Source organism: Catharus ustulatus, chromosome 14 (genome assembly GCF_009819885.2).
Source record: "Catharus ustulatus isolate bCatUst1 chromosome 14, bCatUst1.pri.v2, whole genome shotgun sequence".
NCBI lineage: Eukaryota > Metazoa > Chordata > Aves > Passeriformes > Turdidae > Catharus > Catharus ustulatus.
Window position 1 is genome coordinate 14,527,600 of NC_046234.1, and position 22,633 is coordinate 14,550,232.

The 22,633-nt window shown below is 49.7% G+C and overlaps 1 protein-coding gene and 1 long non-coding RNA gene across 2 annotated transcripts; one reads left to right on the forward strand and one right to left on the reverse strand.

Moving 5' to 3' along the window:
- The first annotated feature begins 1,059 nt into the window (after positions 1-1,059).
- Positions 1,060-8,701, forward strand: LOC117002978 (probable G-protein coupled receptor 83). The gene is made up of 4 exons (XM_033072565.1): positions 1,060-2,105; positions 3,728-3,853; positions 5,396-5,529; positions 6,043-8,701. Exons 1-4 carry the CDS (start codon positions 1,728-1,730, stop codon positions 6,665-6,667), a joined length of 1,263 nt encoding a protein of 420 aa, XP_032928456.1. The 5' UTR covers positions 1,060-1,727; the 3' UTR covers positions 6,668-8,701.
- LOC117002979 lies at positions 8,367-11,825 on the reverse strand. The gene is made up of 2 exons (XR_004419445.1): positions 11,542-11,825; positions 8,367-8,504 (listed from the first exon to the last, which is right to left on the reverse strand). It is a non-coding gene; the product is annotated as an uncharacterized LOC117002979 (long non-coding RNA).
- Between the last annotated feature and the right edge of the window lie 10,808 nt (positions 11,826-22,633).

Below are 22,633 nucleotides of genomic sequence, written 5' to 3' on the forward strand. Positions count from 1 at the left end.
TGGCCTCCATGAGCAAAGGTGATGAACCACAGCAAAGACCTGTGAAAATGCTTGAAATCTGGTGTTTTAGTGTTCCCAAGGATCTGAATTTTTTATAGTATAGCTCTGATTTCTCTGGCCCTCATCAACACTGCTCTTGTTAGATCACATTAGATCTGTTCAGAAGATGGATATGCATCTCAACTGACATTTCAGCAAGCTGACATTTCTTTTCAAAAGAGCACTAACAAGGAAAATGCTAAATAATCTCACAAAAATGAAAACTTGCAAAAACTTGTGCCTCAAGTAGTGTCAACATGTGAAAGCCAAAAATCTTCCAGAGAAACAAAGGGTGACAATTCACCTGGATGATTTGGCAAAAATACATTTTTCCCTTACTTTGTCTGTCTGACTGAGAGGAGCTAGCACCAAAGCATGATGAGCCCCAAAGCCTGCTCTGAACAGTTCAAAATGTTTGCAAGTGGATAATAACTGCAGCAAACCAGCATGTGATTGCTGAAGTGTTTGTACCTGCAACAGAATAAATCTGTTCCCCAGGAATACGGGATGAGAGTCACTCACCTCTGGCAGCCAGGACATCTCACTGCTCTTGGGCTCAGGTGCATGTACAGCCAGTACATCACCCTCCTGATGCACAGCAGGGAAATGGCAGGGAGCATGGCAAAGGGGCCATACAGCAAAGGAGCCCAGGGATGGAGCCCTGTGTGCTCCTGCAGCCTCTGCCAGGCTGCTGCAGAGATGCCAGCGGGTGCCTGGATGCCCCGAGGCTCAGCACAGAGAGTGCAGCCAGCCATGCTGCTGCTGCTCTTATTGCCACATTGCATTTCACTTTTCACCCTGTCCCCTGCACCACAGGAGAGCAGGAAGGGGCTGGGGCCAAGCACTAAGGTGCTCTCAGTGTTTTCTGATGAAACTTTGGGATGAAGAGAGAGATGCCACAAAGTAGTGAAAGATGCTTCACCCCCATGTAGCTTTTGTGCTGGGTGTCCAGAGAAGAGCAGAGAGCAGACAGGGGAGTCATAGCACATCCACCCTCCATCTGTGTTCTGCTGCTCTCTGGATCTGCACATGTCAGGCTGTGCTCTTGCCCACGTGTGGGTTGTGATACACCTCAGGAAAAACTGGGAAGAGATCTGCCATTGGCTCCTTCCTGTGCAGTGTGTCATCTGGCAGCTGTGTATATCACAGGGAACACAGGGACCATTCTGCTGCTGAGCAAATCTGCTTCACTGAGTAGTCAGAGATACTTGAAGAGAGAAAAGCAAAGCAGAAGGCAGTCCTTGCTTTTTTGTTTCTGCCAGGCTCTGAAAACTCTTGGGAAACAGAAACCTGATGGATTAAGGACGGTGTGGAGAGCCACTAAAGCAGATTTCTAAGGAAAGTTGCAGACTGAAGAAGAACAGTGCCCAAAAGGAAATATTCACTAAGATTTCTTCCTTGGTGCAGAGAGAAAGTGTTTGGGGATCTCTGATATTTCAGCTTCTCTCTGGGGGACATATGGGACTTAAGAAGGACAGCTGACAGGGAGCCTCTGAGGTGAAGCTGGTGTGTCCCCAGCACAGGCAGAAGGACCCATTTATCAACTCTTTTCTCTAGTTTGCAACCATGGGGCAGACTTTTAAAATGCAAGTGTGTGTGTTCCCTCCTGCAACCACCGGCTTTAGCAGCTGAGCTGGCAGAAGGCACTGAGGAGTGTGTGGCTGGAGCAGGGCTCTGCTGCCCCAGCCATGAGACAGCACACCTGGTTCCCCTTGCAGTACATGCCCAAGCCCTTCTGGAGAGCGGAGAACCACAACACCAGCAGCTTCTTCTCTGCACTGTACGGCTTCCCTAACCAGTCCTTCTTCCACAGTGACTTGAACCTGGAGGACCTGGGGGACTTTGACAGCGGAGCCAAGTACGAGGGCGAGTCCCAGAGCCGGACGGTGAAGGCGCTGCTGATCGTCGCCTACTCCGTGATCATCTGCATCTCACTCTTTGGCAACATCCTGGTGTGCCACGTGGTCATCAAGAACAAGAGGATGCACTCTGCCACCAACCTCTTCATCGTCAACCTGGCTATCGCTGACGTGATGATCACCACGCTGAACACCCCCTTCACACTGGTGAGCCTGTCCAGCCGTGCCTGCTGGTGTCTGTGTGTGCCTGTCAGCTGTGTGTGCTAGGATTGAACGGGCTGGGACCAGGCTGCTATCCAGACTTGCTTTTGCCCCCTTCCCCTTTTGCCTTCTGCAGAGGTTGCAGTCATGACCCCCATCCCAAACACCCCCTGAGCTGGGGAGCTGGGGGCTCATGCCCCCACCTCACATCCCACTGCAGGGTCACTCTGCTGCAGCTTTCCCCCCCTGCCTGGGCAAGGCACAGACCTGGGCACCCTTTTTGTCTGTAGACGGGGAAGGAAGTGGGGACAAGTTTGACAGGAGAAAATCCAACTAATTGCTGGTTTCCTATGGAAACAACATGAACCAGGTCAGTCCCTGTGCAACATCTCAGGGAAGTGCTCAGGCTGTACTTAACAGTGTCAGTGGCATGTCCCTCCCTCAGCCACGACAGATGGTGCTTCCTGGGGCTAATCATCCTTTTTTTTTTTTTATTTTCAGTGACTAAAAAATATATGATATAAAAGAGTATTAAATGAATGAGGTGGGAAAAAAATAAAGATTAATTTCTTGCCCCACTGTCACAGACTGTAAATGCCATGTAAACAGGACTCTGCTCCTGGATTTGACCCAGCACTCCTGTTCAAAATCCTCCTGCCTCATCCCTGCCCAGAGCGCTCTTCTGCCTTCCAAAAGCAGATCTTGAGTTAGCTATTTCAATTCACCCTTTCTTAACCTGATGCTGTTTCTTTGGTGGGATTTCCCTACCTTGCTCGGATGTGATTTGCATCCTGTAATTTGTTCAGGGAGAGCCTGGTGCCCTCTTGCGTGTTCACACACCAACAGCCACACACCAGGCATGTGTAATTTAATTTTATCAGCTCTCTCAGGAATGAGCTTTACACCAGCTCCAGACATCCAGCACACTGCTCCAGTTCAGTGACAGTCAGTGCTGCAAGAGTCACCCCTACAGGGAAATTAATTAGATTAATTGAAAACAGATTAGCTAGTCTTGACTAATTTTCTGTGGACAGATGCTGTGTAGTAAATACACTTTACTTCAAATTAGCTTAATCTGCAGAAAAATGAATGACATTAATTTGTAATTAATATTACACAGTCAGGAATAACAAGGGAATGAGTCAATTTGGCACGTCCTCCTCTGCAGAGAAGCCATCATCAGTAACACCTCTCTGGGAACAGGTGGGATGGATTCCATGGATTTCTCTCACTAAGTTTGGGGACCATGCAGCTTTCAGCATCCACGTGCCATGGGAGGCACCTAGCGTGTCCTGCAGAGCCTTGTTGAGAAGCAGAGCTAAGATTTCTGTATGTGTTCCAGAAGAGCCATAGTAAATGTACAAATGAACAGATGTACAAGTGTACACATGTACCAAACACACCCAGAGCACTGCTCAAGCCATTGGTTTGCACACTGCAATAAATCTCACCTCAGTTTGAGACTCTCTTGCACAGTCACTGTTTCCCAAGGAAAAACTGAGGATAAAGCACCTCCAAAGTCTCAGGAAGCTGTATTAAAGCATTTCTTCTGTACTGTGCACCTGGCAAGCCAATTTGCTTCTCTTCAGATACTGCTCCTCTTAATCTGATTGTTGTCTGTCCTTCAGGTGAGGTTTGTGAGCAGCACCTGGGTTTTTGGGAAGCTGATGTGTCACATCAGCCGGTTTGTTCAGTACTGCTCTGTCCACGTGTCTGTGCTGACCCTTGCTGCCATTGCACTGGACCGGCACCAGGTATGTTGAACACATATGTTTGCTAGCAATAATGTGTTAAATACATAGTGGTTTCCTCTTCAAATCCCAGTACCTGGAAACCTGCACTGTCTTGAGACTCAGGGAACAGAGGAGAGAACTCCAAAACAAAACACCCATTTTTTTACAGCGAGGGTGATGAAATACTGCAACAGGCTGTCTAGAGAGGTTGTGGTTAGTGGGAGTCTCTGTCCTTGGGGATATTGAAAACTTCAGGAGATCAGTGCCAGACAGCCTGGTCCAGCCCTGCTCTGCCTGGGACATTGGGCTGCTGAATTCAAACATCAGCCAGACCACAAGTTCTGTCCACACAAATTCATGAGAGTCTTGTCAGTTCTGATACTTGCCCCATTCCTTGCCTAAGGCTGGAAACAGTAAGAATTATGTTAACTCATCCAGTACAAGGTAAGAAATTCTCTCCTTCTTCTCCAGCCCTGATACTTACCAGCCAGGAAAACCTTTCAGGGCAAGCAATGAGTTCAGACTGAAGGGTTTCTTTAAGTGAAACAGTTTGTAGTTTGTTCTTTAGCTGATGAGTGCTGAGTAATGGGAGGCCAGATCCAGCAAGGCGAGCTCTCAGGCACACTGGATTTCTTGCAGTGCTGGAGCCACTGAAGCAGTTGCTACAGAAAATCAACTTCACATAGTAAATGCCGTGGCTGGATGAAATTCAAAACAAGAACTGGCTCCATCTGGTGTCAGAGAATCACAGGGACTGCTCCAGCATAGATCAGCCACTTTTGTCTTTTTTACCACTAAGAGTTTTGACAGTTTGCCCATTTCATGTGCAATATTACGGCTCCTGAAATTGAAGCACTTTGACAGTGATTAATTTTAACCAGTAGATTATGGGTTAATTGCAAGGCATGGCTAGGTATAAAGAAGTGTTTGTTTAATTAAGGGCAAACAATACATGTCCTCAAATTCAGTGGAGTGGGTTCCTCAGGGCTGGAATGAGCTAGTATGGCCCAAGGAGAGAAAGACAGAAACGAGGAGATGTCCTGGACAAAAGAGGAACCAACACTTGCCTCTAAAAATATTGCTAATCCTGAGAAGTACCACAGCAGACAGACACTCTGGGGGAGCTGTACAACTTGGTTAAGTAGGTATTTATAATGGGACTCAAAACAACATACATAAAATACTGAAGACTTCATCAGCCAAGTGATCATCTGCATGACATGATAGGTCTATTTTTAATTACTGTTTCATTGCCTAAGGTAATCCTCCATATATATAGTGCATATAGCTCAACAGAGATCTCACCACTGCGGTCTCTGGAGTCCTGCTGAAGGTTGACACAGAATGTGTTCCTCTGCTCAGGCTCTGGGCCAGCAATAACACCCAATACGTGCACAACTCCATTCATTTCCCAGCCCTCATGCTCCCTAAGTCCTGTAAAGTGAGTCTCTCTGCCTTTCAACACTGAGGAGAAGTGGAGGTGCTGCTGCATGTCACATGCAACATGGGGCTCAAGGAGTGACCAAGACTCTGTAAATCCTCAGGAATCATTGTTCTCTGCAGGTGATCATGCACCCTCTCAAGCCACGCATGTCCATGGTGAAAGGAGGGATTTGCATCATCATCATCTGGGTTATGGCCAGCTGCTTCTCGCTGCCTCACGCCATTTATCAGACTCTGACAAGGTTTTATATTGGGTAAGACATTTACATATTTTTTGTTGTATGACATTTGCAAAGCCCCACATAAAACCAAAGCCATACCCCTCCATCTATGTTATTAGGGCAGAAAGGGTGGTGAAACAGAGAGGTTTTTGTTCCCTTTGCATGGGGGCAGTGTCTGTCACAAAGGGACAGTGACAATCAATGGAATTGTTTCCAGGCTGGTTCATTAGTTGTTTTGGGCTCCAGAGATTCAACCATGTGATTTGGGGCAGGTACAGGGGAGAGGGCCCCCTCGTCAGCAGAGGACACAGATGTCAGTATGGATGATTTATTTCTTTTCTTGTGGATGTGTTTAAGATAACTTTCATTGGAGACAAAGTTCAAACCAAGAGTAAAATTTTCCACTGAAAGTGGCACCTGCCCATGACACCAAATGAGTTCTGCTACCTGTACCTGTACTGAAACTTGTCCGAATGTCTGAGCTGTTTGTCCTCATACGTGCGCAGCTGGTAGTGGAATTGAGAGCTCTTTCTCTTTGATCTTCAGGAACAAAACCATCCGAATGGTCTGCCTCCCCAGTTTCCCTCCTCCTGCTGATCTTTTCTGGAAGTATTTGGACCTGACTACATTTGTACTCTTGTATGTTCTGCCTTTGCTTGTGATCTCCATCACATACACCATAGTGGCCAAAAAGCTCTGGCTGAGGAACGCCATTGGGGACCTCACCATGGAGCAGTACTACGCCCATCAGCGGAAGAAGAAGATGACGCTGAAGATGCTGATGGTAGTGGTGGTTGTGTTTGCCGTGTGCTGGTTTCCCCTGAACTGCTACGTGGTGCTGATCTCCTGCAGGGCCATCCACAGCAGCAACGCTCTGTACTTTGCTTTTCACTGGTTTGCCATGAGCAGCACCTGCTACAACCCCTTCATCTACTGCTGGCTGAACGAGAGCTTCCGCGCGGAGCTGCGCTCCCTGCTGTGCGTGTGCCGGCGCAGGAGCGCGGCTCAGGGCCACGCTCTGCAGCCCATCTCCCCGCTCTTCCGGCATGCCAAGGCTGAGAACTGCCGCTACAAGAGAAGCAGCACATGCCAGAAGGCACAGGTACCCTCCCAGAGGAGCTCTGCAAGGACAGACATATCCAGCGTGCAGCCCATTGTGGCAGAAAGCTGAGCCCTTCGTCTGACTGCTGCGCAGCATCACGTAGGGATTGCAAAATCATGGGGAAAGTGAGTTTGGAAGGGTCTCTGGAGACCATCAAGTCAATCTTCTGCCCACAGCACAAAAACTTCAACCTTTGACTGGGTCATTCAGGACCTTGTTCTCTCAGGTATCAAAATTTGCTAGGGATGAATTGCCCACTTGTGGGCTGCAGAATGAGGGGTGTTGAGTGAATTTTTCATTCAGCAAAAATGAATTCTTTAACTGCACACAAAGCCTTTCATGGTCTAAGCAAATATGGGGAAGCTACACTGGTTTTACACACACCAGCTGCTCACTGTGGCTTGATGTAAAGCTGTTAGGGCTTTAACTTTGTGAACTGACACTTTTTTGGCATAAAATCTAAATTATTTTCACTTTCAATAATATTTTATTTTTTACCAGTCCTCAAGAGCTGTGTTCTTTGTGGCTTCCCTGCCAGCCTGGCAGCCCTTCTCATTGGGTCAGCCTGTCCTCCTGTCCTGTAGTTATCCTGTGGGCAGCAGCAGCAGCAACCTTTTGACAGCTATGGAACTTGGGGCTCTGCCTTTGTCTGAGATGGAACCAGCATTGTGTTGGTTCCATCACAACGGAACAAACCAGACCTGCAGGTTTTCAACCAAACAGGCAGGAGATGGAGGAAGTTTAACAAACCTGTTACATGTGAACGGTCATGTATTCCCTGCTCAGTTAAAATGAGCATCTGACAATGTGTCACAGCATTCACCTCAAGCACAGCATGTCACAGCTGCAGTCCTGCATGAAAGGCTGCTTGAATTTGGAAATCAAGATGCTTTGATGGGTACAAAAATATGTGACCTGAGAATGTATTTGTATTTCAAAGAGAAACTGTGAAGGGGAGGAAAGAGTAAGAGCAACACTAATCTTGCTTTTTTCCTAAGTTATTGTGGGGAGGAGGAGGACAACAGCAGTTAGGACAGGGACAGGGACAGGGACAGGGACAGGGACGTGGCTTGGGGACACTGCAAATCCCAGTGGTATTGACAGTACTAAGGCTTCAGGTCTGCTCCCATCTGAGGCACAGTGGTATCTTTTCCTTCACATCTGCAGGAATTACTCTGCTGAGGATATGCCATGGGGAGGAAATGGAATTAGAAGCATCTCTTCAGAGAGCAAATACCCAAGGCTCAGGTATTGGCTCTGACCAGGTGAGCCTTCGATTTGGTTCCACTGGAGCAGAGTCCTGGCACAGCAGAGGCAGTACCAAAACCTTTAATTCTGTGTTACAAGTAAATTACAGCACAAACCAGACATTACTCCTACGCTGGGTGTTTTACTGTCTGGAAAACTGAGAATCCACAACACTACAAATAGCATTTCCCTACTATTACTGTCTGGAGGTTTCTATAAACAAAATCTCTTCTTTAAAAACCAAACCAATCAAAAATGCAAATAAACATTGTTACTGTAACAATAAAACTTATTCTCCTTCAAATGCTCTTCCCTTTACATTGGAAAAAATCAAAGAGATTAAATAATACAGAGAACTGTCAAACTGCTTACTCTGGGCTAAATAAATCAGTCTGTTCTTGTCCCTCATCCTTCATCATGCTGGCTCAGCATCCCTCAGCCTTGTGTGAAGGGATGGATGGTGCAAAGGTTAAACCCACAGGCTGCCCGTCTGAGCGTGGCAGCAGGCAGACATCCCTCACCTGGCAACAGCTCTCCAAGGGACAGTTTGCTCTCAGATGAAAAGCTGACATTGTTGCCTCATAGCACATCCCATGCTGATTCCTGCACAGCAGCGCCTTCCTCAGTAGGAGTCTGCAGTCTGGCTATGCTGAGCTGCCTTAAAAAACATTGTGATTGGTTTTTGTAAAAGTCTGGCAAACTTCCCCCTGATTACATACAACCTCCCATTGGATGCTCTTGCTTGAATACGCTGTTAAAATATCTGTGTGGTTGTAATTCAGTAAGATTTGATTTACCAATGTTCTTTGGGGGCTAACACTCAAATAAAATACTGATTCAGCACCCTCTCTCTCATCTGAGTTTTGTGTAACTTTTGTGTTATTAAAAGGAGATGATATTGCCTCTTAGAAGAGGATTAGCAAGAAAGCATAGACTGCTGCTTGTGGCAGACATAAACCCATGACCAAAACTTTTATCTCCATGTGTTTTGACTTCTTTCAGCATGAAAAGCCCTTCGCACAAAGAAGTGCTGTGGTGGAGAGTCAGCCATGGATGTGCCCTGACTGCAAATGTTGTTTCACTGCCATGCAGCCCGTGCAGTCAATGGCTGGTCCCAGCAGCACTCTTTGCCTGGCACCTCGGTCCAGGCAGGAGCATGGGATACTTAGAGGTCTCCTTGAATTTAATTTTTATTCTTCAACAAACACTTCCACAAAGAGAGGCACAGCCAGGGCAGGAACTGTGCACAGCAAGTCTGCTACAGCTCTGCCCCATGTGAAAACTCATCATCCAAGTCAGATTTGTTTGGAAGGGGCTGCTCAGTAACAACATGTGCACTCTGACTGTGCCAGACCCAGGCTTGTTGGGCAAAGCAAGAACTCAGGCAGGTAACCAGTCACCAAAGATGGTACATCAAATTCCAGCTACACATCTACTGAAAACCAGCAGTGTACCAAATGCAGAGCCCCGCAGATACATTAAAATAACCCTTTGGCATTCAAAGTGTTAAAACCAAGTGACTACACCAAAAGAAGAAAATATTTTATTGCCCTCTCTGAAGAGCTGTTTCTTATCTCTCCTTTTGAAGAAACTTCCAAGCAGAGTAACGAACCTGTGGCTGTGAATCATTTAACCAGCCCTGATGAGCTTTGTGCAGCTCTACAGAGAGCTCACAGGTTTTTCGAGTCACTTCTGAGTGATTACAATGGAAGCTGTTAACTGAGTTCACTTCAACATAACCTAAAGCACTGTGGCACCCTCGAAATCCAGACTAAATGGCTTTAGTTTGAAAAACGGGGAGATTATGAATAGGAATGTGTAAATCAGAGGAGTGGGAAAGACATCCCTCCATGGAGGGTTCTTCTCACTTTGGCTTTAACTGTGGTAAGAAGACACCTGAGGGTTGCTCATAGTGTGGTCTGACCCCCAACACACAGTGCTGATCACCCCAGAGGGTCAGTCACCTGAACTGACAAGCAATTTGGGATTGCTGCTATTGTCAAAGAGTCCAGTGCTCATTGTGCAGGAGGTAAGCTTGCCAGTGAAGTAATTATTAGCTAGCTGAATAACTATTAAGCTGGTAGAACCAAGTTACTTGGTCTGACACTTTACTCTACTGCGGACTTTGGCCTTTTAAAAAATTTTGAGCCCTGACTCAGGTACAGGAATTGCTTCTTGTTGATGATTTTTTCCATACAAGAGAAGTGTTAACTCATGCAGTGCTATTGTTTGCACAGAGTCTGGTATCTCAAGTGAAGAAGAATGGGCCTGGTCTCCTACACATCAAAATGAAAAGCAACTCTTTTTTTCACAGGACAAAATTCAGATTTCTCAGGTGGAAAATACTCTTCTGTGGCATCTGCACTGACCATTAAATGACCTCAAATTCGTTTTAATTTTTAATATTCTTTTGTCATTATGAGGACAAGAGTTAGTGGGGTTTGTCTTGACATTAACCTGACAGAGACCTGGTGCAAAGTAGGATGTAAAGTAAAGTAGGGGCTTGGCCTCCCCAAAAGCTGCCAGCAGCTCTACTCCAGGATCCATCTCCTCTTATGAGGATCAAGAGGATCCCAGGGGGGATTTGGGGGGTCCTGGAGGGGCTCAGGGGGGATTTGGGGCAGCCTGGGAAGGGTCTGGGGGGAAATTGGGAGGTCCTGGGGGATATTTAGGAGAGTTCAGGGGAGAATTTGGGGGGGGATTTGGGAGTCCTGGGATGTCAGGAGGGCTCCTAGGAGGGATTTTGGGGGGTCTCAGGGAGGTCCTGGGGGTATCATGGGGGGATTTGGGGGGCTCAGGGGGGATTTGGGGCACTCAGAAGGAGATTGGAGTGCCCTGGGGGAATTTTGGGGGTCCCTGACCCCCCCTTTGTCCCCCCAGTTCTGCTGGCACAACAAGGAGGCCAAGGCCACCACAGAGTTCGTGCTGGGAATTGTCCGAGCGCTGCGGAGCCTGCGGGCATCGCATGGGCTGACCCGGCAGAGACCCCCATGTGGGTCTGGGGGGGATAAATGGGGCTGGGGAGGTCCTGGGGGGTTTGGGGGTGTCTGGGGGATCCTGAGGGGGTCTGGGGGGGTCCAGATAAGGTTTAGAGGGATCCTAGGGGTCTGGGGGGGGTTCAGGAGGGATTTGGGGGGGGGTCAGAGGGTCCTGAGAGGGTCGGGGGGGTCTGGAGGGGTCCAGAGCAGGTCCAGGATGGTTTTCAGGGGGTTCAGAGGGTCCTGGGGCAGGGGGGGTTCAGAGGGATTTTTTTTGGGGGGGGAGGTTCTTGGGGAGTTAAGAGGGATTTTGGGGAGAATTCAGAGGGATTTTTGGGGGGGGTTTAGGGGGGCTCAGGTGGGGGTTGAGGGCTGGGGGAGGTCTTGGAGGGGTCTGAGGGTGGTTTTGGGGGGGTGTTAGAGGGATTTTGAGTGGTTTGGGGGCGTTTTGGGGAAATTTTGAGGGTTGGTGCATGATTAGGCCATCCTGAGGGGCTCACAGGGGGGTGCTGGGGGCGACCCCACCCTGACCCATCCCCCCCCCAGCTGATCCAGCTGGAGTCAGCTGCAGAACTTTCTGGAAGCTGAGGAGCAGATGAGGAAAATGCTGTCAGGCTCCCCAAGAACCTCCTCAGAACCCCCAAAATAAAAATGAAACATCCCCCCCCCGCCCCCCAATAAAGGCATCAGTAGAGCCGCCCACCCCTGCTCACTCACCGGGGGAAAGCCCGCACGAATGGGGGTGTGGCGATAGTTCCAACCGTGCCGTGGATTGAAGCCACAATGTGTTATGGGTAGGCGGGGCCGCCGCAAGGCATTATGGGTAGGGTCGGCCGCAATGCATTGTGGGTAGGCGGGGACCGCAATGCATTATGGGTAAGGGCCCGCCGCAATGCATTATGGGTAGGGTCGGCCGCAATGCATTGTGGGTAGGCGGGCCGCCGCAATGCATTATGGGTATGGGGCCGCCGCAATGCATTGTGGGTAGGCGGGGGGGCCGCAATGCATTGTGGGTAGGCGGGGGCCGCAATGCATTATGGGTAGGCGGGGGCCGCAATGCATTGTGGGTAGGCGGGGGGCCGCAATGCATTGTGGGTAGGCGGGGGCCGCAATGCATTATGGGTAGGCGGGGGCCGCAATGCATTGTGGGTAGGCGGGGGGCCGCAATGCATTATGGGTAGGCGGGGGGCCGCAATGCATTATGGGTAGGGGGCCGCCGCAATGCATTATGGGTAGGCGGGGCCGCAATGCATTATGGGTAGGGGGCCGCCGCAATGCATTATGGGTAGGCGGGGGGCCGCAATGCATTATGGGTAGGGACCGCCGCAATGCATTATGGGTAGGGGCCGCCGCAATGCATTATGGGTAGGGGGCCGCCGCAATGCATTATGGGTAGGCGGGGGCCGCAATGCATTATGGGTAGGCGGGGCCGCAATGCATTATGGGTAGGCGGGGCCGCAATGCATTATGGGTAGGCGGGGCCACAATGCATTATGGGTAGGGGACCGCCGCAATGCATTATGGGTAGGGGACCGCCGCAATGCATTATGGGTAGGCGGGGCCGCAATGCATTATGGGTAGGGGGCCGCCGCAATGCATTATGGGTAGGCGGGGGGCCGCAATGCATTATGGGTAGGGGGCCGCAATGCATTGTGGGTAGGCAGGGCCGCAATGCATTATGGGTAGGCGGGGCCGCAATGCATTATGGGTAGGCGGCCGCCGCAATGCATTATGGGTAGGGGGCCGCCACAATGCATTATGGGTAGGGGGCCGCCGCAATGCATTATGGGTAGGCGGGGGCCGCAATGCATTATGGGTAGGCGGGGCCGCAATGCATTATGGGTAGGCGGGGGCCGCAATGCATTATGGGTAGGCGGGACCCGCAATGCATTATGGGTAGGCGGGACCCGCAATGCATTATGGGTAGGCGGGGCCGCAATGCATTATGGGTAGGCGGGGCCGCAATGCATTATGGGTAGGGGGCCGCCGCAATGCATTATGGGTAGGGGGGCCGCCGCAATGCATTATGGGTAGGGGGCCGCCGCAATGCATTATGGGTAGGGGGCCGCCGCAATGTATTATGGGTAGGGGGCCGCCGCAATGCATTGTGGGTAGGCGGGGGGCGCAATGCATTATGGGTAGGGGGCCGCAATGCATTGTGGGTAGGCGGGGCCGCAATGCATTGTGGGTAGGCGGGCCCGGGGATTGCGGGGAATTTTTATTTTTTTTTTTGGTATTGGTTTTTTCCTTTTTTTTTTTGGGGGGGGGGGGGTGGTGGAAGTGGGTTGGCTGCTCTGTGTGTGTGGGAGGGGGGGAAGGGGTCGGCTTTGTGCGCGCCTCCACCCAAATTTTTGAGCAGTTCTGGGCATGGGGGACGTTTCATGGCGCCGCCCTACCCCGGTAGTTATCGCTAATAAGTCCTCGTTAATCAACGGCGCTGCTCCGCCCCCCAATCCTCATCCCTGGGCGCCCGAAGGCTCCGCTCCTTCCTTCCCATCTTCCCTTTTCACCTCCCTCCGCTGCTTTTCTTCCTCCTGTCTCGGTGAGACACCCCCCCACCCCCCCCCACCCCCGGGAAGCCCCAAAACTGCCCCGCCCATCCGGGGAGAGGGTTCCCGTTTGTGGAAGGTCCCGTTTTTGGGAAGTTTCCATTTCGGGGAGGGGTCGCGTTTGTTTTGGAAAGTCGCGTTTTTGGAAGGTCCCATTTCTGGGAGGAGCCCCCATTTTTGGAGAGGGGTCCCCACCATGTCCCTGCCCTTCGGCCACTTCACGCACGATCTGGTGCGGACGCTGGCTGCCCCGGGGCACCCCTGGGAGGGGGCTCTGGAGGTCGCGGACCCCGCCAAGGCGCAGCGGCAAGGGGGGGTCCTGAGGGGGAACCTGCGGCAGCACTTGGGGCTGCAGCTGCTGGAGCTGCCCCCGGCCCGGGGGGCTGCGGGCGCTGCTGCTCGAGGAGCTGCTGGTGGTGCAGGGGGCATGGCGCTGCTGACCCAGCCGGAGGGATTTTGGGGGGCTGGGACCACCAGGGGAGCACCGGGAGGAGTTGGAATTGTGTGTGGGGGTCCTTTTGGGGATCCTGGAGCTGCCTGGGACCCCGTGGATGCGGAGGGGGGTTGCAATTTGGGGGTCCCAAGTGGTGGTGGGGGCGTTCTGATATCCCCTGAACATCCCCCACCACCCCGTTTTGGATCCCACATTTCAGGGAGGGTTGGGCTGCACTGGGGGTTCTGGGGTGAGTCGTGCCTGGTGTCCCCCCACCATGACTCCCCCATGACCCCCTGTCCCCATCCCCAGCTCAGGGAGCTCGGTGGGTCTGGGGGTCTTTGTGGATTCTGTCGTGCCCGCTGTTCCCCCTCCCAGCTCGGGGGGCTCCTGGAGGTGCTGGAGCAGCTCCGGCTGCTGTCGGTGACGGATGGACGAGGGAGCGGTGCTGGACGGGGGCGACGTTTTTCTGTTCACCGGTGGATCACTCTGTTCTGTTTGCTCTGTGGATCCGGGGGAGGCTCTGTGGATTCTGGGGGGCTCTGTGGGTCTGGGGGCTCTAACCCAGTGTCCTCCCCCCCGACCCCCTCCAGGGGGTCCCAGCCGGGAATTCTTTGTGGGAATCTTGCCCTAGACCACCCTGCAAGGGGCTGAGGCCATGGCAGACACCTTCAGAGTGAGACCCCCGGGGGGCTGGGGGGAAAAAGATCCCCTGGGGGGGTTTGGAGGGGTCTGGGTGGGGTTTGGAGGGAATTTCTAAGGTAATTTGGGGGTTCAGACCTGCAGAGGGTTTGGGGGGATCTTGAGGAAAATTCAGGGGGCTTTGGAGGGTTTTGGGGGCAATTTGGGGAGTTTGGGGGGCCTCTGGGTGGTTCAGACCCCTGAGAAATTTTGGGATTCAAAGACCTGGGGGTTTTGGGGGAAATTTGGGGCACTTTGTGGGGGGTCTTTTTTGGGGGAAGTTTCTCGGTGTCTGCAGCAGTTCCTGGGGGGTTTCTGGGGGTCCTGAACCCCCCACCCCACGCCCCCTCCCCAGGACTTCACGGTGTCCACAGTGCTCGTGGTGTGGCACCTTCAAAGGCTTCCTGAGCATGGCTGGCCTCCAGACCATCGCCACAGCTGCAGCCACAGCACCCGGCAGGCCCTCAGGGTGGGGAGGGGGCTTCGGGGGGGAAATCCCAATTTGGGGAGGGGGCTTTGGGGGGGGTGGGAAATCCGGGCCCTCAGGGTGGGGAATTCCAGTTTGGGGAGGGGTCTCCTGCAGCAGCTGTGTGTTCATGTCGTCGGCCTGGAGCTGCACGTAGCTGTGGATGAAGCAGTTCTTCAACAACTGGGCAGGGGGAGGAGAGGGGGAGACTCCCCAAGGGGGCCCCAAAAAACTCAATGAGACCCCAAAAACTCAATGAGACCCCCCCCAATGGCCCCCAAAAAACCCAGTGAGACCTTTAAAGGGCCCCCTAAAAACCCCATGAGACCTCAGAATGCTCCCCCAAAACCCTCTGAGAACCCCAAACTCCCCGCAAAAACCCCTGAGACCCCCAAAAAAAACCCTGAGACCCCAAAAGGGCCCGCAAAAACTCAATGAGTTCTGATAGGCCTCTTTAAAGAGCTAAGGTAAGAGACATACCATACAACACACACAGAAAACACAGACTGCACAAGAGACAAGTGACATGACACCCAGAGGAACTGCCCTACCCTATCCACTCAGCATTGAGATCAAATTGAGACTCTTCCCCTTAGGGTGCTTAAGGGGCTGCTTCTTGCTCCAAAGCTGCCTCAAAAATCCCTCCTGACCATTCCAGACCAGCATCACACTCCCATCCCCTCTGTGGGTTGGAGCCCTGCACTTATCTGTCAGAGATCCAGGTATGAGAATCCAGGTCAGGTGTGGAATAAAAAAGCTTCACCATTTGGGAAATTCCTGCCATCGCTGGGCTGTTGTGCCTTAGTCAGCTACAACAAAGAAGACAAGACATCACTGCATGCAAAACTTTGTGTTTCAGCAGCATAACTAGATAACATAGAAAATTTATGAAGTGGCATAATTAGTCCTTAGTGAATGCAAGAAGTTACTACTATACATCTGACTTACTAGGGTGGACAAGAACAGGACTAAGAAGAATGGCCTAAGAGTCACAGGGACCTCTATTTAGGGCTATCTACATTTTAAAAAACCAGGAAAAAGATTAATTTCTCTGTGAAGCAAGTCTTAACCTGCCCAGTTCCACGATATCAGTTGGGAAGAGGCATTTTGCACTGCAAAGACAGCCAGGGTTCCAAGTGGTGGCAGCCTGGAGCCTGGCTCTCCATCCTAGCAGGGGCAGGCTGGATGGGGGGACCATTTCCAGACCTTGGGGTTCCTCTCTGCCCTGTGCTAAGGGACATTTGGTGTCAGTGCAGCCTGGCAGGTTCCCCCTGCCCTCCCCTGCTCCCACCCCACCTCTGCAGCACTGCTGAATCCTTTTCTCTCTGCCCGTTGCCCTGTGAGGCAGCAGTGCTGCTCAGCTGGGTACAAGCGGTTCAGAGTGGTTTCTTTGCCAGGAAATTCAGCTTCCCTTCTCCTCACACCAAAAGATCACAGCTGCTGGGAAGACTTAAAATCCAAAAAACGGTCTGATAAGTGACATGGGTGAAGTCCCTTTGGATTAGAGCTGAACAAATAGTGTGTTTTGGCTTGTGGGATGTAGAGAAATACTGGAGACAAAGATGGCACATAGGGGAACTGCAGAAATACAGGAGGTTTTTTGGGCAGTTTTCAACTGAGGAAAGTAACTTTAGGAAAGATAACTTTAGGAAGTTTCAAAAGGTTGAACAAAATATTTTGCATAGCTGATTTTTTTTATTTTGGGGCTGACCTTTAAACGAATCTAACAAACTTTAGAACTGTTGCCACTTGAAATCAAAAGAGAACATTATCAAATCCTACATTTGAATGTCTTTTGTTAATTTTAATTGGAATTTTTCCTTGAAAAGGTTTGTCTGAAAAATATTACCTACTGCTCATGATGCCAGACAGCGTATTTTGAGGCATTTGTGTTTGACAAAGCAAGCTCTGTCATACAATTTGGTTTCGTATATTTTTATACCAACATTGAAATATTGGGCTTGAACTGCTCAGAAAATACATTTATAATTTATATAATAAATTTATAATTTATAACGGTTAGAAAATACATTTATAATCGCCTTACAGTCATCTATTCTTGCATGCTGAAAGAATTGGTTAGCGTAATTTGTAACTCGTCCAGATAATTTTAAATCGTACGTAGTTTAGAAGAAAAAAGGAATGGCAAACAGAAGCTCAGAAAGCACCTTTTCATGTGATCATGTGAAAGGCAACTGCAGCGCTTCCAGCAAAGCTTGCCAGTGACTGAACGCTGCTGATGGAAAGACCCCACACTTGGATTTGAACCCATCGGCCAAAAGAATGAATTCTCCTTTCAGAGAAAACACGTGTCCCTGCTGTCTCCAGCCCTCTGCTGCTGATTCCTCTTGGCAGCAGAAAGGGATGGAACAAGCGTGCTCTATTTTAAAAAGTACTTTTGTCACTGCAATAGTCTGTTCATGCCTTCCAGATGTACCTTTTCAAATACTCCCCCTTCAAGCCTCTCCCTGTGCTCTCTGTGTGGATCTCGCACGAGCCTTCAGTGCTCCCACCCTCGAGCAGCTCTGGCTGGGAGATGCCGTGGTTTCAAAGACAGGTACTTCCCTCCCCGAGATGGAGACTGAAAACCCCTGCCTCCAATTTATTATAATTTGGAAATCGAGGGGGCTCTTAGGCAAAGATAGGAGTTTAGGAATAATGAATAGAATAGAATAGAATAGAATAGAATAGAATAGAATAGAATAGAATAGAATAGAATAGAATAGACATAACATAACATAATAATATATCTACAAGACAAACAAAAAACATCAGCTATGAAAATTAGCGAGGAAATAGAACAGCGCAACTCACATCCCGCCCTTCCCGGCCGCAGCCGCCGTCTCCCCGCTCTCAGTCCCGGTGGTGCCGGGGCACGGCGGGTCCCCCGCAGCTACGGAGGGCAGAACCATGGCAGCAGCGGCGGCGGAAAGGGATAGAAGAGCATCCCCTGCTTACCTCTGGAGTGTGGCTCGGCGGGGTATCCGGAGGTACAGGCTGGATAAAGGAAAAAGCAGCCGTGCCGCGTTGGGAATAGCAGGGATGGCAGCTCGCAGTGTCCCCGCACGTCTTTCTCGGACGAGCACGGTGGAGCGAAAGAGCGTGTCCTTCAGAGGACAATTCAGTCTCCCTTCCTTCACCCCGCCCCCGGTACTCCGGTGTCCTGCCCACCTCTCCTCCGGCTTTTGTCGTTAAGCATCGTCCTAGGGTGTAGCTAACAAGTCTCTTAACATTAAAATGGGGAAAATTCCACAAAAAAAGGAGGAGGGCGACCCAGCTCCCAACAAGGGCAGAGGAGTTTGGGATCAGTAATGGCCTGGGTTTGGGGCCAGTTAATGCCCATGCCCTGAGTTTGGGGTCAGTAATGGCCTGGGTTTGGAGTCAGTAAATGCCCTGGGTTTGGGGTCAGTAAATGCCCTGGTTTTGGGGCCAGTAAATGCCCATGCCCTGGGTTTGGGGTCAGTAAATGCCCTGGATTTGGAGTCAGTAATGTCCTGGGTTTGGGGTCAGTAAATGCCCTGGTTTTGGAGTCAGTAAATGCCCATTCCCTGGCTTTGGGGTCAGTAAATGCCCTGGGTTTGGGGTCAGTAAATGCCCATGCCCTGGGTTTGGAGTCAGTAAATGCCATGCCCTGGGATTAGGGTCAGTAAATGTCCTGGGTTTGGGGTCAGTAAATGCCCATGCCCTGGCTTTGGGGTCAGTAATGCCCTCGGTTTGGGGTCAGTAAATGCCCATGCCCTGGGTTTGGGGTCAGTAAATGCCCATGCCCTGGTTTGGGGTCAGTAATGCCCGTGCCCTGGGCTTTGCTGGGAACTGTGTGTGCTGTAGGTTTGGGGAGGCAGGAGGTGTGGGGCTGTGCTCTTGCTGAGGCTGTGCTGTGCAGCTCTGGCAGAGCGCAAACCTTGTGCGCTGACATCCCTGCTGCGCTGGGAGTGCTGGCTGAGGTCTGGACAAACCTTGGCTTCACGGTGCTTTGTGCTGACACCTCTCCTTTTGAAGCAGCATTTAGCAAGTTGTATGCATTTATTTCTGCATTTATTTCTGCAGACGCTGCGGGGAGCGAGCCCTTTGGATTGTGCTGCCTGTGACACAGTGCTGGCAGGTTTGGGGAGTTTGATCTGGACTCTTTGCGTAACCGTGCTTCATGTAGAAACAGTCATTGTTTCAGAAGAAAGCTTATTTTAATTCTTTTGTTTGAACAAATGTTTGTGACAATCGCCTCCCCTCCGAGATGCACAGAGCATACATATGGGTGCAGCCACAGCAAGGGAAATCATTTCTTGGAGCAGATATTTTTAGGAAAAGGAGCTGATGGATTTGCATGTGGCTAAAATGTTTTTCACCTCTCTTGGAGGCTGACCAAAGACCCCACCTGGAGCTGAGCAGGAAGGACACAGGGTGGAAGATCTTTCTTGCTTTGCTCTTTCTTTTGCAAGTCTCGAGTTAAGATCCTAAATTCCTTCATTTGCATGTGTGTGCCAGGAGGAATGTAGTTACCAAAGTGATAAGAACATCGATTAATGCTGCCTTGGCTGTTGATAGCGCCTACTTTAGAAGGTGGACGTTTTCCCCATTGTGTGGGATTTGAGGTATAGAGAAGGCTAAGGATTTGACAGATATGTGTGTATAACAGAAAGGTCTTTGCATGTAGTCTCTGAAGAAGGACTATGAATGATAGCAACTTTTGATATAGAGGTAAAGAATTGCTGAGCCGATCTTACTGAGTGGCTCAGAAGGCAGAACAAGTGAGCTGGGAGGGCTTTTATGACTCCGACCGAAGGATAAATCCACCTCAAACAAAAGATGTTTTTACCAAGCAAAAGGATTTTCACAGACAAACAAAGATGTCCTGTTGCAAGTAGAGAAAAGATCTCAGAATTTTCCACTGCAAGAAAACTGAAAAAACAACTTCTAGCTTAACCTGTAATACGGTACCCTTTTGTGATTGGAAAATAGTAGGATGAATATGGTAATGTTAGTAGTTGTGATAGGCTATAGGTAATAGTAAAAGTATTAATTGTTTTCATGTATTAAGATGATCTACATTGAAAAGTATATAATGCATTATAACCAAAATTAGGAGAAGCTTTCAGGCGAACCCATCGCGGTGGCTGAAAAGGCTGTGGGCTGGGCTCTGGTCACCCACGACCCGTGAATTGCCGCATCGTTTGGACACAATAAACATCATTTTTAAGAGCCGGTCTGGAGTCCCGCATTTTCGGCTCTTACGTTGGGATTTGCCTGGATTTCAAAGCCCTCAAGGCGTGGCCCTGACACTTCTCAGGAGCTGGTAGGAAAGCAGAGTCAGAGCTCCTGACAGGCACGGGGTGTTTTCCCCCAAACTGGATTGGGGAGGAATTGTTTGGGCCTTGGATTGTCTCTCTGGGTGATCACAGCCTGATTGCTGCGATTTGTATAATTCCATACATTTGATTCCCAAAACTTGAGCAAGTGTCTGAAATCTGAACCATCTCAACTCCTTTCTGTAAAAGTAAAATTTTACTCTCGGGAGGGCTTTTGCCTTTGGAGCTGGGTCACGCTAGCCTCTAGGGAAAGCATCCCAAGGCAAAGGGTTTGAGCTGCCAGGGCACAGCTGACAGACTCAGAGCCACACACAAATAATCCCGGACACGAGTGGGCTTCGCTGCCAAGCGCTGCAGGGGAAATGGAATCCAAGTGCCGTGGTTATACACCCCAATTAGAGTGAGATACACATCTGCGAGTGCAGACGGAGTGACGATGTCCTGAATAAATGTCACAGCCTCCTTTTTTTCTGTTCCCAAGCCGATGCAGCAGTGCACTGCGTTTTTTGGGACTCTGGGAAACTCTAAGTGTTACCTGCCGAGCTGGCTCTGCTCCCAGCATCGCAGAGGCTTTGGCTGCTTGACATGGCACCTTGAAACTCGAGTTTGTGCTACTGCTTTGTGTTGATGTCAACACCTCTGTACTCAGTGTTATCCCCAGGGATATGGGTGTGGCATTGTGCAGTGCTGCATCTACATGAACAAGAAGACTTTGCCTAAGAAAAAGGCAGAAATGCGGTGAAATGTCACACGAACTGCTACCGTGACTTCAGGGAATACAGTATGGGTTTGGCTGGGGTCAGGTCTTTAGAATGGCTCAGTCACCAGGCAGAGAGAGGTAACTGTGAATTGGGTTTACTCAGAGCATGTGGAAGAGGTTTCCTCTGCAATTACTAGGAGTATATATAAATTATTTGTTTCTTTTAAAACAGAAGCTTAGCTTCCGAGTATGTGATGGATGCCACATGAATAGGGTCAATAACATTCAGTCTTTCCAGGGAAGATGCGGCTGTTTCGGTGCTGCTCTCCACCTAAACAAATCCCCTGCCCCGTGCGCGTTTCTTTTCTTCTGTTTCCACATCCTCCAGCGCAATCTAACCCAGCACTAAGTTGTTCATCTTCTTTCCTTCTTTCTATGTGTGCACGTAAGTAAATGACTTTAAATATTTATTCATTCCACCAAAAGCTTTCATCCAAATTTTGAGGTTCTCGGGCAACTACAGAAGAGGTGTTTCAGTGTGAAATCTCACTCTAAATGACCCTGTAATCTGTACTCACTTGAGCTCATGTTCACACACCCTGCATGCTGCAGAGCTATAAATGATGGAGGATGACTAACTCTGCTTAAAAATCCTTTTTTCTCTATTACACAGATGGACTGGGTGGTTGGAATACACTGGGGTGTGAAATGGAATATACAGATATGAATTATACAATGTTTTTGTGACCACCTTACCCATCTTGGAGTCTGGCTGGTGAGTACTCCATGAATCATCTCCCAGAAAGTCCCGTGGCACTAAACAAAGTCATCACTAGTTCTGGAGAAGAGATGGGAGATTCATATCTATACAAGTTCTTAGATATCTGCAGTGTTGCCAAAATCGACAGTAACAAAAAAACCCCAGTTATAATAATTAAATGGTGTAAAGTCCTTTAAATGTCACTTGCTTCGAGGCAATTTTGTTTTACAGATGTAGTTTGTACTTTGCAGGTGTAACTTAATTGACCTTTATGTGTTATTTACTGTGTTGGAAGTGCCTGTTAAATTCATTAACTGCCAGCGACAAGTAATGACATTAAATCTTTTTGAAATTTTTATCTATGCACCATCAGAGAGTGCAGTTTAGTATAAATAGGGGAGATGTCATTATCTATTGCCTCTTATTTCTCTGTAATACAGAGAAAACTGCCTCTAAAAGCAAAATGTCTAAAGCTGGGATGACTGCCTGAGAATAGGCAGAACCGAACAGATTGAATTGTCTATTCCCAGTAGGATGTAGCCCACAGGATGGGGTGAGGCCCCACCTTTGCCTTTGATGCGTTCCCTAGAGGTTAGCGTGACCCAGCTACTGGTCTTTGACAGCATCATCCATGGGACCACAAAATTCCCTCGATGTCCCTCCTGGCAGCAGCTGTGGAGAAGCAGAGCCCAACCTCCTGTCTGATTTTGCAGTGGTGCTTTCAGGACAGGGCAAGTTCCAAGACATTTAGAGGGTTTGTGCAACTCCCAAGCATGGCAGCTGCCAGTGAAACAAAGTGAGCTTCAGTGGAATAATTTTGGTGAGATCCTGGAGTCCATGTTCAATTTGTGGTTTCTGAAGAACAGCTTTTCTAGCTTTGCAACTCATTGCTGGACACTTCAAATACTGCTGGTTAA